The sequence below is a fragment of the Mustelus asterias genome, chromosome 1 (genome assembly GCF_964213995.1).
Source record: "Mustelus asterias chromosome 1, sMusAst1.hap1.1, whole genome shotgun sequence".
NCBI lineage: Eukaryota > Metazoa > Chordata > Chondrichthyes > Carcharhiniformes > Triakidae > Mustelus > Mustelus asterias.
This window is the reverse complement of record NC_135801.1, coordinates 139,679,967-139,697,429: the sequence shown is the minus strand read 5'-3', so window position 1 is coordinate 139,697,429 and position 17,463 is coordinate 139,679,967. Positions and strand designations below refer to the sequence as shown.

At 40.1% G+C, this 17,463-nt stretch overlaps 1 protein-coding gene across 6 annotated transcripts in view; it reads right to left on the bottom strand.

The window, feature by feature from the left end:
* atosb (atos homolog b) overlaps window positions 1–17,463 on the bottom strand; it is a 143,909-nt gene that overhangs the window by 17,508 nt on the left and 108,938 nt on the right. For all 6 annotated transcript variants that reach the window (XM_078219476.1, XM_078219472.1, XM_078219475.1 and 3 more), the window contains 4 exons: window positions 15,993–17,030; window positions 8,821–8,879; window positions 2,323–2,422; window positions 850–1,008 (listed from right to left, as the gene is read on the bottom strand). In XM_078219476.1, coding sequence (XP_078075602.1) covers window positions 850–1,008; window positions 2,323–2,422; window positions 8,821–8,879; window positions 15,993–16,895 — 1,221 coding nt within the window. In that variant the 5' untranslated portion in view covers window positions 16,896–17,030. The remainder of the gene's footprint in view (window positions 1–849; window positions 1,009–2,322; window positions 2,423–8,820; window positions 8,880–15,992; window positions 17,031–17,463) is intronic.

Below are 17,463 nucleotides of genomic sequence, written 5' to 3'. Positions count from 1 at the left end.
ACTGGCATGGCACCATTGAATTTCTATGCTGCAGTGTCCTTTGCATAACAAAGGTCTGATTTATTAACAACTAATACAATAACGTTGAGTGGACAATTGCACATTAACTGCAAAATTAACTGAAAAGTCCAAATTTTATAGAAATAGCAATTGTAAAAAAAGAGACAACATTTTTTGGATGAATACTGTCAGTGATATCATGTGATGTGAAGATGCTACACAGCTATGGAAACAGTTATTTTACAAAGAAATTCACATCTGGGTATGGAGATATAATTAATATAATTATATTTAAAAGAATTAAAAGGTTTATTATAGGATAACACCAGTACTTGTCCACAAGTTATAAACAGGTAGCAGAAAGAAAGATAGATTTGCATTTTATATAGCGTGTTTCAGATAGTCCCAAAGTGCTTAACAATGAAGTACTTTTGAAGTGCAGTTACTATTCAATCTAATCATTAAAGCCAATGTGGTTACAACAAGGTTCCCTACACAGCAACTGAAATCATGATCAGATAATCTGGTTTAGTGATGTTGATTGAGGAATAAATGTTGACAGGATACCAAGGACAGCTCCTTCGAGCTTCTTTGAAATAATAACAAGGAATATTTTGCATCTACAGACAGGGGTCTTGGTTTCACATCTCAGAAGATAGATAGTACTTCTGACAGGGCAGTGCTCCCGCAGTGCTGTACTGGAGTGTCAGCCTAGATTTTGACACTCAATTCTCTGGTGGAACTTGAATGTACACAACCTTCTGATTCCAAGGCGAGTGTGTCTATCAACTGAGGAAAAGTGGACAACGAACTGTAGTCTGACATAATACCCACAAGGCATTCTCTTACCAGGAATGGTGATGGGGCACTGTGTTCAGAAATGTTATAGTAAGACACATCCACAGGTAGTGTTACATGCTGTGGGCAATATGATCCACTTGCTCCAAGTTCAGCTGTAAAACCTTCGATTCTTCCTGACGGTGCAAATCTGCCTTTTAACAGGGATTCCTGAAATGAAATAAAAGACATCAACACAAAAAGGTAGTGTTATGATTCCTATATTATAAAGAATAAATCAGTTACATTCCATCAAAATTTGCACATCTCTACTTACTCTTGCAACATAGCATAAGGCATTGGAGCAATTTGCACTATTTTAGCAAAGGTAGAATGAAGTTTTGAGTCCCATTTTACCCAGCTCCTGTTGGGAGGTTGTCATTGGTATTCTAACACTTCGCAAACTTGAAAACCCAAAGGAGCTGGCTACTCCCACCTCTGCTTCCCAGCAGACCTTGCCTGTCCCATTGCCATGTGTTTCCATGGCCCAAGAAAGGAGTGAAAAGAAAGGAGAATTTCTCATCAGATAACAGCAAATTACATCCACTTTTCATCCAATTCGATTTCCTATACATGATCCAAATCAAAACACCTTTCTAAAAAAAAAGGCAAATTAAACTGGAAAATCTGAACAATCGACATTTGTTCATTGATATCAATTTTTACACGGTGCAGAAAAATTTGAAGAATTGGACATTCATTTCATATCATAATTGCTAACCAACTACTGGAGTCCATCTGAAGTAGTAAAAAACCAGAAGATAATCGTCACAGTTGAATTCCACATAGTATAAAGAATAGCAGTTGGACCGCCCAACTGTTCCTATTTTGAATCTAGTAATTTGTACAATATCCATTTGATTTCAGTACTTCTTCAGAAAAAAATCATTACACTAATCTATTTTACATTCAGTTAATGAATGTGCAGAGTGCATCTTATGCTTCGTACCCAGTTTCTGCTGTTACAGGGCTGGGGATTTGCTTTGTTCCACCCTGCCTAATTAGTTGAACTTGTTGTTCCAGTTATGGCAAGGGTTTAATACAAGTGAACCGAGGTTTTTCGTTATCGCACACCAACTATTTGGCCATTGCATAGCTCACTTGCAGTTCTGTACATGCACCACTCCCTGGCAGGCTGGATTGCCAGTGTGCACAGAGGGTTCATTCACTGCAGAGTGTTTCACAGGAGGGGTATTTCATGCCATTCCGTCATCTGGGCTTTTCATGGACATGAGCTCAGGTGTAAAGCTCTCGTTGTACTAAATGAATGGAGTGGCAGCAAACCAGAACTAGGAATGGTGCTCATTTTCCAGCGGATGGATAAACCATATTTCCAGCTATGACCTTGGTTGGTGATTACCAATGTGGAAGGAGTTAAAAAAACAGAATAAATCACATTTCATAACCAGTTTTGGATTGGCGGGGAAGTCACTTGATGGAACCTCCCAGAACACATCCGCCAGAGTTGGCAGTATTATGTATTACCTCAAAATTTCCAAGCAAAGAGCGGCTAATAGAAGGACTTGTGCTGCTTCTCAATGAAAATTTGCTGGATTCTCCTGCAAACGCACTCCGTAGGTGTCTCCTGAAGAGTAAAATATACACGTGAAGATATTCTTTACTATTTAGTCAAATAAGCAAGTTTCATTTTGAAAGGTTTCTGCATTTAATGTCTGAACAAATTCCTGCTAAACTAATAGAAATGGAAAAGTAATTTATTTTTATTGCTTCCCCATAGGAGTCACTGGTCCCATGTACTCTGCAGGGATCGACTAGTCAGCTGGCTTCCATTCTGGCAGTGGTTAATGAATACGGAGAGACAGTTTTTGAAATAGAAAACCAAAAGGTCAAGTTTTAGCTATGTTCAGGTGGTGCAGAATTCAGGAAGGGCACTTCTGTGATTTTATTTAAACCAAGCAGGATGATCCATTTATGTGGTAAAGCTTGATTTATTACTTTCTATTAGGCAAAGTCAAGTTGTACTGATTGATGTAAGCCAATCTGCCGGTCACCATTACACCGTCTATTCCCTATCAGTGAAATAAAGAAGCTTAATGACTGATATCTGGCCTTGTCTCATCAGGTGTTTGGCTCGCCTTTGAAAAGATTTCAGAGGCAGAGGGTGGGGGTTGTTGGAATGTCTGAAAAGCAAACACAGTTCAGATCACTAGGTGATACAACTGCTATATCACTGGTTTATGCTGTTCCATAATTTGATATTGTGCAGGCACATGTTAAGTACCAACATGTTCATTGTTGCATGCAGAAGGATCCAATACTTCTATCCCTGCCAGATATTTAAGGCAAGATCCTAAATTTGGAGCAATGCCGATGGGGGGTGTAGGAGAGGAGTAAACAAAAAAATAATTGAAACTAGCAGTAATCCACTTAAACCAGTGGTTCCCAACCTTTAGGATGTCATGGCACACCTCCTATTTTCTCCAACTGAACTGCCCTCTTGCATGCCTTTATCTCTAAATATGCCAAACTACCATTTAATACAATTTTCATTAGCTTAAGAAGTTTGCAATGAAAGCTTTATCATTTTCATGTCAAACACAATACTGGAGCCTGCTTCTCCTTTTCTTAACTTTATTGGTTCCTATTTCTTACTTCGGTCTTGTTCCCTTACTAGGGACTTTTTTTCCCTACTTCTCCCCGTCTTCGCTCGTTTTCAACCTCTCCCTGTTTCCTGCGCCCTTTGTGTTTTTACGCAGGCTTTATACGGGGCTTCCGTCTTCAACTCCATGGTCAGCATCTCCAATTCCCAAAGAACCTGGGATCTCCTGTGCATGGGTCAGCCAGGAAAGGGCTGCACACGCGCGGTTCAGAATGTTTTATGTTGTCGATCTGCACCATGCATGCGCCGGCTGAGAAAAGACCACGCACGTGCAGTTGTGATTTTTCTTTTACATTGATTAAGCGCCAATGTAAAACATCTGAACCGCGCTGGTGTGGCCCACTCCCAGCCGGTGCATGCGTGGGAGGCCCGAGGTTCATCACGACTTGGAGATGCCAACCACAGAACTGAAAACGAAGAACAGATTTAGTTCATTTACATTAATGTTTAATAATTTTTAATCTTATTTTGCAACACACTTGTGGGGCCTTCAGGGAACCTCCGACTTAAACTATTAATTTCTCTTTGTAATGCTGTGCTTACATCTACACTGCATACAATGACGATCATTTCCTATTTTGTCCCAAAACAGCACCATCAATACTTTCTACATGTTTATAAAAAAATGTTGGGTTTTCACCCTTTTGTTACTTGCCAAAGCTTTTCTCATATTCTCTTTCCCTTTGCTTACATCACACCCCAGAATTAGATCCAGAACTGCTTCCGTCCTTGTTGGGCTAGAAACATACTAATTTATAAATTTCCCCTGTATACATTTTAGGAACTTTTCACACTGCTTGTCCTTCATTGCTTTTTGCCCCCATCCCCACCCTCGTTTATAAATTAGGATAATTGAAATCTCCTACTCATTACTGCTCTACTACTTCTACTGTTCCAATACTTTTTGCTGAAATTTGCCTCGTGATCTGCTCCTTGATCACCTTCTCATTATTTGGGAGTCTTTACTCAAGATGTAGCAATGTAACTCCTTTTCTATTTCTTAACACTAAACAAAGCTTCTGCTATATTTATCATCATCAAGGTGGGGAGCTGGAGTTGGGAATATTCCCGCTTGGCCTGCCTTTGAAGAAAGTGCCTGCAAGGATGGAATTTTCATTGAGGTGGAGGTACAGGCTCCATTCAATTTCTGCTCATCACACAATCCTTTGTGTTGTTTGGCTGTGCTAGCTTTCGATGACCGTTGTCTCTTCTTTGCTGCTGCATCCAACACTTGCCAAATTAATTAAAAAACTTTCTCCAGGGGGTGATTAGAGAGCAAGTTAATGAGGAGGGGAAGGGAAATGGATGACCTCAAGAGTGTTGAATTGATGAACAGGCTGAGTCCCAACAGCAGCTCAAAGGAAGGCAACCACGAGCAACACCACGGAACAAATTCAAGAATTAGGGGGCGCACATTCAAGATAATCAGCAAAAGAGTAAAAGTGATGTGAGGCAAACTTTTTTCATCCAGAGGGTGGTTGGAGTCTGGAATTAATGTTCTGAGGGGGTGGTAGAGGCAGGTTTAACCATCTGAACAGAATGGGCAAGGTTACAGGGATAAGGCAGGGGAGAGGGACTAGGTGGAATGCTCTGTCAGAGAACCAGTGCACTTGATGGGCCAAATGGCCTCCTTCTGCATTGTAAAGTTTGTGAAATTGTTGCCATAAAGAGCAGAAGCATGGCAGTATTAAGGAATTCTCTACACGGTAATCTAGACAAGTGCTTTTGTAGCAGCAACAAAGGGTCCCAAATGACATGTTGCTTGCAACTGCCAAGCTAAGGGACTTCACTGAGTAGATGGCAAAGATTTTGGATAGGTAAGTATAACAGCCAGAAGTCATAGTTTATGTTGAACTAATGGAATAGAACTGACAACCTGCTAAGAAAACTTCAGAAACTAGAGGCAAAGTATAGAGTAGGTACTTAATAGTAGTAATCACAGGATTACATACTGCTATTTTTGCACTAACTAGTGCAGGATGCAAGTTAAAGGATGTTTGTGTATGTCTGAAGCAATAACGCCAGAAACCTAAATCTATTGAGATTAGTTTTGGGGTAGTAAAGACCAGACAGGATCCATTTTCACATGGCCAGGATCAATACTTTCACTTGAAAAATAACTACCCTTATGGGGAAGGGGAAAATAAGACAATAAAAAATGAAGCAAATATAAAGAAAAATGAAGCATGGGAATGTAAAAGGTACTATGAAATGAAAATATAGATGTATTATAGGAGGCTGTGGAACAGTTGCTAGAGTTAACTGTGCAAAAGGAATTGGCTTAAAAGAAAGCAGAATGCTAAAAGGATAAGTCACATTGCCTTGATGGCATACATCAAAAGGTGGAGATAGCAGAGTCTGTTCACAAGTTTTTAAATCTTCTTTAGATATGCAAATTGTGCTGGGGAACTGTAGCATAGCCAATGTTAACTGTCAAGTGGGGAGAGAAAGATGAAGCAAGAGTGTTTAGATCAGCTAATCTTGTGATGTGGCTTAAGAATCCATAATTTTGAGATCACAAACGTCAAGAGGTGCTTTAGATAATCATAGACAACCAAGACTAATTTATTAAAAGCAAGGCATGTTTGGCAAACCTGACACAGTTTTCTGAAGTGACTTGCATAGAGTGTAGTGAGTTTAGTGCAAATGAATTTTCAGGTACTGATTTTGATTTATTATTGTCACATGTATTAACATAGTGAAAAGTATTGTTTCTTGCGCACTATACAGACAAAAATACTTTTCACAGAGAAGGAAACAAGAGAGTGCAGAATGTAGTGTTACAGTCATAGCTAGGGTGTAGAGAAAGATCAACTTAATGCAAGGGAAGTCTATTCAAAAGTCTGACAGCAGCAGGGAAGAAGCTGTTCTTGAGTCGGTTGGTACATGACCTCAGACTTTTGTATCTTTTTCTCGAAGGAAGAAGGTGAGAGAGAGAATGTTTGGGGTGTGTGGGGGCCTTAGTTATGCTGGCTGCTTTGTGGAGGCAACAAGAAGTGTAGACAGAGTCAATGGATGGGAGGCTGGTTACTGGAGACAATGGATGAGATTTTAACTTGTTCAGAACCCACTATTTGCAGAGTTAAAATCAGGTCCAATGTCTCATGGGAGGATTATAACAAAAATTCAGATGCATGGTCTTACTAAATGACAGAGCAGACCCAAGTGGCTGAATGGTCTACGCATGCTCCTTGTTTGCATGTTCATGGAACTAAGAGGATACTTATCAGCGTTGATAGTTTTGGAAGACATCACAACATTACACAGTACTGACCTAATGCAAGAAGGAAAAAAAAAATCAACATGCATATGGATACGCCACAATGGGAAATATTTCAGTGCTAACCAATAGCACATGCTTTTGAGTTATAAAGGCTGGATTTTAAATTAAATAGCATCTGACCTCAAATACTATTGGGCAGGATAATAAACCTTGATACAGTAAAGAAAGAAAAATAAGCTGACATTTGCTAGTGTGTGTTACATGTATGCTTCCATCACATGTAGGGGTGGGAGTGCAGGGGTATCTTCAGCCAAGGTAAGAATCTGAGTCACCTGTGACATCGCTCAGTTAAAATAGGCTGCATAACAAGATCTAACCTCACAGATCAAGACTGCCAACGTCAGTGAAGTACTGTGAAATCTTAACTCAGCACCTAGGTTACCATCTTCAACAGAAGCAGCAATGGTAGTAAAGAAGAAAAATTAAGGGGAAAAACTATCTGAAGAAAGTCAAATAAAAAGCCCAAACTTATATTATGGGAAACTGTAAGAGGAGGATAGGTGTTGAGAAAGACCAACATTAAAGATTAGACAATGACAAGTTTGGGTTTTAAATAGCCACAGATTATTTGGAAGAAGTGAGGACCACTAGTGGAGAGTTCAACAGCACTGAAGTGCTGGGAATGAACAAACTATTTCAGGACTCTGTGTTCCATGGAATTTATCGAAAACCTGTTCGACAAATGATCAGTTAAGTGACAGGAAACTAAATCAAGAAAGATTAATTTGCTCATTGTTTGATTTCAATTAATTATTCACCTGATGCCAACATTAAATGAAGATCACTTGAATTGCTGGAAAAAAATAATTGATGCGTTGGATCAGACACTTAGTGATTTTTTTCTCAAGCTACATTTAGCAGAACTATTTGTGGGCAAAGGAAGATAACAATGACATCCTGTACCATCTTTGTCCTCAAGATACAAAGCACAGGGGGAATTTTGCAATCCTTCACTGAATAAGCTTTTCAAGCTTCTTTCTTTTTAAAGAGAAACATTGACGGAAATTGCATCATGTGAGGATATTTTTCTGATGGTAGGCCTAAAGGGTTCGAGTTGTGGGAAATAAATTCTTGAAGTTGACATATTTCAAAGCCTGGATTTTGACAGATAAAATATTTCAGCTGCAACATACTGGAACTTCATACTATTATGCCAGAGGAAAGGGTGGGGGCAAATGCTCATTCAATTATATGAACACGGTGAAGGCCATGGAGTTACGAGAGAAATAATCTTGTATTTTTTAGGTGGGGTGAGCAGCAGTGAAGAGAGTCAGTCACTCGAGAAAAATATGTCATCACATAGCAATTGCTCAAGTTTTGAAGAATAGGAACAGCTGCTGATTATCTGACATTCCATACTTGATATGTTAGAGATAAAATAAAGACTTGGGACTTGTGTCGCACCTTTCATTACCTCAGGATTTTCCAGCCAAAAAAAAACAGCACTTCTGAAATGCAGTTGCTCTTGTAATGTAGGAAATGCAGCAGCCAATTTGCACACAGAAAACTCCCACGAACAACAATACTTTAGGTGTTTGAAGGATAAATACTAGCTTTGACGAAAGTACAGCCTTTCTTTTCTTTGAATAGTGCCATGGAAGCTATTAGCATCCACTTGAGAGAGAAGGAACCTTGGGGTTCTACTGATGACCATGAAGCCATTGCTGATTGTCAGAAAAACCCATTTGGTTCACGAATGTCGTTTAGGGAAGAAAATCTGCCATCCTTACCCAGTCTGGCCTATATTTGACTCCAGGACCACAGCAATGTGGTTCTCTCTCAACTGCCCTCAGGCAACTAGGACTGGGCAATAAATGCTGATGTGGAGATGCCGGCGTTGGACTGGGGTGAACACAGTAAGAAGTTTAACAACACCAGGTTAAAGTCCAACAGGTTTATTTGGTAGCAAAAGCCACACAAGCTTTCGAAGCTCTAAGCCCCTTCTTCAGGTGAGTGGTGAAATAAATGCTGGCCAGCCAGCAACACCCATGTCCCATGAATGAATAAAAAAAACTAAGTTGTTTCCGGTGTAACCACGATTAGCAGATACCCACATAAAGATAACATGCAGTCTACTTACGATTTCAGACGTAATCCATTCTTTAACCTTCTGCCAGCACTGATGCAATCAGAAGAATTCTAGTGATAAAGGGAATGCATATGATAAGTCACAGCACTGTGGGACACTTTGAAGTTGGGATATCTTTTGTCCCTGGTCAGCAATGCAGCAGATATTATCAAATTGCCACTGAGTACTTCCCTTCCGGGATTCTATTTTGCTTACTCATATTCCCTGAACTGAATATTCCCTCACATCCAATTCACAACTGTTTGTTAGATCTAAATGAATTACTGTTCAGCAATGAACTTGAAATAATGCGATCAATGTTTCATTAACAATTCTACACTGATAAAAACTGCTATTACTTCTGGAGTGACGTGCTCTGGTTTTTATTCCAGAAAAGGGAATCCTAATTAATAACATGCACTGCCTTTAAATATGTATATGAATATCATGGAAATACTAAATAATTACTCTACAAATGCTCCAGATGTCCAACAATGTATTAAAGAATCCACTCTGGTCACACAATCATGAGCTAACACAGAAGATTTGCTTCAGTAGGCATTTCTGGTTAAGTATCATTCAGCCAGTTCTTTCAGCAGCATGCATGGGATAACCGTGAGCATTCATGTAGGGTTGCACATCATATTATATGGTCTGAAATGTGTCTGCAGGAGTCTATCGGTAAAACAGTAAGCGAAACACTACTTTATATTATTTAATAAACTTGAGTTTTTATTTTATAATTTTCCTGACAGTACGGATTCCTGAAAAATGGATACAATACTTATTTGGTGAGATTGAGATATTTGGATAATTTTTCAATTACAGCGTAAATTGTCACGTTTTACTTTAGAATTCACAATTTTTTTTGATAAGTACGATACTTCCAGGTACTGAAAGACAGGTGCATGAATGTACTAAAAACTTCTTGTTAATCAACTTTAAATCCTTATAGTTTGGATAGCTGCTTTTATTATGCAAATACAGAACAATAAATTGGGGATTTGGCAGTTTGAGATTAATGCTTTCCTACCCCTCCCTTCATTATTTGTGTGTTTACACCAGGTTTTACACAAAGACAGAATAAATATCGGGAGAAGGACGAAGCAAGCGGTTACAGTTTATGACAATTTGATCACTTGTTATTTTTGCATCATTGACAAACACCCAAAGTAAAACCAGCAAAACTTGGAAATGAAGGATACCAGTAAAAATTTTCCAGACTGGTCTTGTAGATCTTATAGAACATAGAACAGTACAGCACAGAACAGGCCCTTCGGCCCACGATGTTGTGCCGAGCTTTATCTGAAACCAAGATCAAGCTATCCCACTCCCTATCATCCTGGTGTGCTCCATGTGCCTATCCAATAACCGCTTAAATGTTCCTAAAGTGTCTGACTCCACTATCACTGCAGGCAGTCCATTCCACACCCCAACCACTCTCTGCATAAAGAACCTACCTCTGATATCCGTCCTGTATCTCCTACCATGAACCCTATAGTCATGCCCCCTTGTAATAGCTCCATCCACCCGAGGAAATAGTCTTTGAACGTTCACTCTATCTATCCCCTTCATCATTTTATAAACCTCTATTAAGTCTCCCCTCAGCCTCCTCCACTCCAGAGAGAACAGCCCCAGCTCCCTCAACCTTTCCTCATAAGACCTACCCTCCAAACCAGGCAGCATCCTGGTAAATCTCCTCTGCACTCTTTCCAGCGCTTCCACATCCTTTTTATAGTGAGGTGACCAGAACTGCACACAATATTCCAAATGTGGTCTCACCAAGGTCCTGTACAGTTGCAGCATAACCCCACGGCTCTTAAACTCCAACCCCCTGTTAATAAAAGCTAACACACTATAGGCCTTCTTCACAGCTCTATCCATTTGAGTGGCAACCTTTAGAGATCTGTGGATATGGACCCCAAGATCTCTCTGTTCCTCCACAGTCTTCAGAACCCTACCTTTGACCCTGTAATCCACATTTAAATTAGTCCTACCAAAATGAATCACCTCACATTTATCAGGGTTAAACTCCATTTGCCATTTTTCAGCAACTCTTAAAATGGAACTCCAGCATTGATTGGTGCCAGTCTTATGGATTTTTTTTGGGATCTGAAAAAATTGAACGGACTTTTCCTCCTGTGTAATGTGTGAAACATTCCAACTTCAGAGCAAGACCTGACATAGAATGCAAGTCAAGGGTTTAAGGCATGGTTAAATCGAAAGGTTTTGGAAAGATGTTGTAAGGCAGGAAAAGAGGCTCTGTGGTTACAAAGCATCCATCCATGGGTACAGCCAAAACAAGTGGGAGTTCTGCCACATTTTGCAGCCTGGGATTGGAAATGCACGCAGAGTTGAAATACCAGGGTCTTGGGAGGGGGTAGAGGGTGAAAAGATGAACGAGATTATGGCAAAGTGAGTCAAAGGGATGATTTAGACATTGCAATTAGGGCGGAGGAGTATGAAATGTTAGATGAAAGTAACATAGTAAGTTTTAAGGCATTAACATCTTTGAAAGTGGATAAATCCTCAGGCTTGGGTGAAATGTATCCTAGGCTTTTGAGGAAAGCAAGAGAAGACAGAGTGGAGTTTTTGGCCATCATCTTCCAATCCTCTCTGGCTGCAGGCATTGTGCCAGAGGACGGCTAACATTGTACAATTGTTCAAAAAATGGAGAAGGGATAGATTGAGTAATTACAGGCCAGTTAGCCTAAACTCAGTGGTGGGAAGATTATTAGAAAAAAGTCTGAGGGACAGGATAAAGCTTCATTTAGAAAGATACATTAATTAAGAGTCAATATGCGTTTGTTGAGGAAGGTTGTGTCTGAATTGTTGAAAGGTAACAAGGAGAGTTGAAGAAGGTAGTGCATTTGATGTAACAGCTCAATATGGATTTTATCAAGGATTTTAATAGTATCTCATGTGGCAGACTGGTTACAAGCCCATGGGATCAAAGGCAAAGTGGCAAATGGGATCCAAATTTGGCCCAGAGACAAGTAAAGGGTAATGGTCGACGATGGATATTTTTGAGGCTGTTTCCAAAAGGATTCTGCAGGACTCAGTACGAGATCATTTGCTTTTTGTGGTATGTGTCAATGGTTTTGGCTTAAGTTCGCAGATGACACAAAAATTGGCTATGTGGTTGATTCTTAAAGAGAAAGCTGCAGCGTGCAGGGAGATATCAATGGATTTTTCAGGCAGGTGGAACAGTAGCAAATAGTGTTTAATCCAGACAAGTGTGAAGCTAGCTATACACAGGAATACACAGTAAATGGTAGGACACCGTGAAGTGTAGAGAAACAGAGGGACCTTGGACTGTATGTCCACAGATCCCTGATGGTTGATAAAGGTGATTAAGAAGGGATATGGGATATTTACCTTTATTAGTTGAGGTATAGAATACATGAGCTGGGAGGTTATGCTGGAACTGCATAAAACACTAGTTAGACCACAACTGGAGTGTTGGAGAACTGGTGCAGTTCTGGCTACCATACTATAGGAAAATGTGATTGCACTAGGGGTGGATACAAAGGAGATTTATGAAGGTGTTAGCTGGACTAAAGAAGTCTTGTTATGATGAAGGATTGGATAGGCTAGGATTGTTTTCTTTCAGATGAGGTTGAGGGGAGACCTGAAATATGAGGGTATCGAGTGGAAAGGAAGATTTTATCCTTCTTGGTTGAGGGGCCCCATAACCAGAGGGCACAGACTTAGGATAAGAGGCATGAGGTTAAGGAGATTCAAGTGGAGAATGGTGGGGATCTGGAACCCATTGCCTGAAAAGGCTGATAGAGCTAGGAACACTCAGAACTTTTTAAAAGTACTGGTATGTACAGACCAAGAGTCAGAAAGTGGGATTAAGCTGGATGGCTCCATGTTGGCCAGTATGGACATCAATAGCCTCCACAGTGCTATGATTCTATGTGACAAGGATTGTAAATTGATGGATTGGAATAGGTGCCAATGCAGATTGGCAAGGACTGGAGAAAAGAGCAAGCAATATTTATGAAACAGGATGTTAATGATGGGATTTTGCATGTGAAGAGTTCATTGGCAGGAAAGAGCTTCTGAGATCAGTGAAGACGAAGAAATCATTTCTGGAAGTAGCAAAGAAGCATTGATTAGGGTTTCAACTACATTGGTAGTGATATAAGGAATGGAGATGGGTGGTTTAGAAAGGTGGAAGTAAACAGTTTTGGTGGAGGCTGGAGTTGGCAACTGGAACCTCCACTCTGACTTGAGCAAAGCACAGTGTCAAGGGCTGTCTTGTATGGCTAAAATGAACAACGATAAGGGAACTTGACTCTGCGGCAAGGTTATTGAGTTTTTGGCAAAGGGGGAATACAATGAATAGCTTTAATCTTCTCAATTCAATTGTACAAAGTTCTGGCTCATCTAGAACGTTGGGCAGGCAATAGGACAGCAGAGAGACATTTATTAAGCAAAGGGAAACGCGGATACAGTAGAGCTGGGTGTTACCGTCATATGGAAAATCACATCATGCCCATGAATAATATTGTTGAGGAACAACTTGCAAGTCAGGAAAAGGATGCAACCAAGTAATGAACTTGGGGTTGTGCCAAAGATGACCATGTCAAGAGCTGGTCCTATTGCTGGAGTTGTGCTAGCTGTATGAGCAAATTTGGGAAAAGAACAATGCAAATATATTCCCTCAGAAGTGGACCACAGGAAACGACAGATGCCATGATCAACCACAGAAGCTTACAGCATAGAACGAGGCCATTTGATACATCATGCCTATGCATGAAAAAAACTGTTTAATTTAGGCTCAAAGTCCAGCTTCCCCCCCATAACCCTCTCCAATAATAAATAAATCCCCTCCAATTTTCTTTTGACAGTTCTCATGCAATCGGGTTGCATAATCCTTTCAGATAGTGCAATCCAGATCTTAACAACCCTCCATGAAAAGAAATATTCATTTCCCCTCTAGTTCTTTTGACAATTATTTCAAATCTATGACTTCTGATTAATGACCCACTTACCAGAGGAAATAACCCTCAACAAGTCCACCTCACTTTGAATACTAGGATTATTAGGATATTGAATTTTGGGAATCATCTTAACATTTTTTGCTCAGAGGAGAACAATACCAATTTCATCAATCCCATCCTTAGAATCAAATCTTTGAACCCTGGCTTCCAATTATTCTGGTCTGAGACTTGCCCTCATTAACCGAATGTGGGTCGAATTCAATAATGACACATGAGGAAACTATTTTAAAAATAACAATGCAGTATTTCACAATATATAAAAGGCCCTGGCAGATTGATGATGTCACAACATTGTCATAGAGTCATAGAGGTTTACAGCATGGAAACAGGCCCTTTGGCCCAACTTGCCCATGCTGCCCTTTTTTTTAAACCCCTAAACTAATCCCAATGGCCTGCATTTGGCCCATATCCCTCTATACCCATCTTACCCATGTAACTGTCTAAATGCTTTTTAAAAGACAAAATTGTACCCACCTCTACTACTACCATTGGCAGCTTGTTCCAGACACTCACCACCTTGTGTGTGAAAAAATTGTCCTTCTGGACACTTTTGAATCTCTCCCCTCTCACCTTAAACCTATGCCCTCTAGTTTTAGACTCCCCTACCTTTGGGAAAAGATATTGACTATCTAGCTGATCGGTGTCCCTCTATTTTGTAGACCTCTATAAGATCACCCCTCAGCCTTCTACGCTCCGGAGAAAAAAGTCCCAGTCTAAATATTGTCATGAATCATTGGTATTTTTGCCAAAACATTAGCCATCTTAGGTGGGGTATGGAAGAAACAAAAAATCTGCTTGCATGCATGTCTTAACTGCCTTTTATACAGAAGACCCGAACAATCGGCGGCATGATGGCACAGTGGTTAGCACTGCTGCCTCAGCACCAGGGACCCGGGTTTGATTCCTGGCTTGGATCACTATCTGTGCGGAGGTTGTACTTCCTCTGTGTCTGTGGGGTTTCCTCTGGGTGCTCCGGTTTCCTCCCACAATATGAAAGATGTGCTAATTAGGCACATTGTCCATGCTAAATTCTTCCTCAGTGTACCCAAACAGGCGCCAGAGTGTGGCGACTAGGGGATTTTCATAGTAACTTCATTGCAGTGTTAATGTAAGCCTAATTGTGACGCTAATAAATAAATAAACAATCTTCCATCAATTCTTTTGAATTTCAAATGATTCTGGGAAGTTGGTTGATGAAGCTATTCAGATTCTATATCCTTCCCCAGCTTTACTTATTTTACCACAGGATGCAATATCCCCAGCACTGCAATAGGAGAAGCTTGAACAGTGATCCAGGTATGCCAAGTCTATACTTCTTTAACAAGGCAGAAACAAATATTCCCATTTGCCTTTGCTGCAGCCACGTAATTATGAAGGTATTATTTGATTTGGGACATATTCATCAACATACCTCGAGCTCATTCAGGTCTTCCAATAATATGGATGTCTGAAGTCATGGCAACTCAAGTTTACTGCCAAGGGACAATATAACTTTCGTACCATTACATGGACTTCCACTCTACACTAGAGCTCAGCTATGTTTTGGTGACATAAATAACTCAGACAACAACCAAGGAGTTCATATCTTGGATTAACACTGGGGACTCCAAAGATGTGCGGTTTAGGTTGATTGGCCATGCTAAATTGCCACTTAGTATCAGGGGGACTAGCAGGGTAAATACGTGAGGATAGGGCCTGGGTGGGATTGTTGTCGGTGTAGGTTTGATGGGCTGAATGGCCTGCTTCTGCACTGTAGGGATTCTATGATTGATTCTATTCCATAATCCAGAGGCATCTTTGTCATGAACAGCTAGAGTGTTGAGACCTCAAATATCAGCACCGGGACTTTCTGGCCTATCTATGGCACACTGCCCCTCAGCAGATGTGGTGCACTGTTCAAATCGTGGTTGACTCCAGCGTGACCAGAAAATCCCGCGTGACGGGCTGGGAAATCCCAACCCAAGTTTTCTCATGGTGAAATGATATACTGTCAAAATAAGTACCTCTAACGAAATACAAGACGTTGAAAAAAGAATCAACAGAGAAGGAAGAAACTTTCTACAGAAGTTAGTTTCCTAAACATTTTCTTTGCATTAATCAATTTGAGAAGTGAGGCTCAGTTAGAAAATATAATAACTTGGCAAATAATAAGATATTGACGATATTACTAACCTTGGCTGTATCTCTTGAGGATGGAAGTAGGTGATTCCAGAAAGGTGCCGCTTTGGCATCAGTACTTCTGCAAGAAATTGGGATGGAATTAACTAGTTGAATCCGACATTTCTTTGCAACAGAAGGGCCATCATCCCCTGAACATGTCTCTTTCCCGGATGTATTTGTTGGTGATAGCAGCTTTCGTTTTACTGCACATCTGGCAGAGATTGTACTTGATTGTCCACAGGAGAAGGGTGTTTTCTCAGAAGAAAGTAGTCCAGTGCTGACAATAGGTTGAATATCTTTCTCCGAGGATGGTGTTGTTGGTACCAATTTACTTCCAGGTGAACCTGTCTCACCATCTTCTATCAAGATACTGTCATGGGAGCCTTTATGTTCAATAACGTGCAAACCACTGTGAGAAAAGTGTTGTGCAGAACCATGTATAACTGGGTCTCCATCATGGAAACTATTATCCCGTTGATCTGTACAGTCACCTGTCTTTTCTACAGCCTTTTCAGAAAGATTGCCATTATCGGTTCCACAATAAGATGCGTTTAGACTTTCAGTCAATGTAGCAGAATGTTTGCAGTGCACGTGGATTCTTTTCTGATTGAGTTCAAGGTCTGGATGATGTTCAGTTGGACCTCTTTTAATACCCTGTTTGCAATTCCTCTGATCCAAGCTATTTGAAGAGTTCGATAGGTGAGAAAATATTGAAAGTTGATACACTTTTTGAAATCTAACCTCACTTTGACTGTATCCTGCCAAAACTCCTCTTTCAGAGATGACATCATTAGAGTCCAAACGATAGTCGTTCGTCGGTGTACCTTGGAAGCTGCCATCCGCGTGGCCTGTAGCCTGCCGAGGCACGTCTTTAGATTGCTCTTTCTGAGAGGTCTCCAGATGCATGTGCCTCATGGACTGCTGTGTTTTACACCACAGAAATGCAGAAATCCAAGGGCAGAAAATGTATCTGTGTTTTGCCAAGATGATGAGACTCCTTCATGAAGTTAAACCAAAGATGCTTTTCTGGACACTACTGTGGCACAACATCTTAAAAAAAAAGAAAATTACACTTAATCAGAGATAATTGCTTTGAATCAGAAGCTATTTACTTATAATTAACTCAATACATTAAAATATTATTGCATTCATAAAAATATAAAGTCCCAGTTTTTAATGAAGTGCATTTTCCCAGCAAAAGCCACTGTTTCAATTGTTTGAGCTTTGTCAGTCCGATAGTCAACAAATATGATGTCCTTCAAATTTAAGTGATTACCAAACTACAAGACTTCCAGTCCATTTTTTAAAGAATGTATTTTGCCAAATTCTTCATTCAAAAAAAAAAGCTTCTGCATTCTTATCTCTATTACTTTTTTCCAATGGTCCCTCAATTTTTTGATATCCACAAAACTTAACACACTTGAAAACCTCAATCAAATTTTTGACAATATGGAGAGTTTCCAATTGATTGTAGTGAATTCAC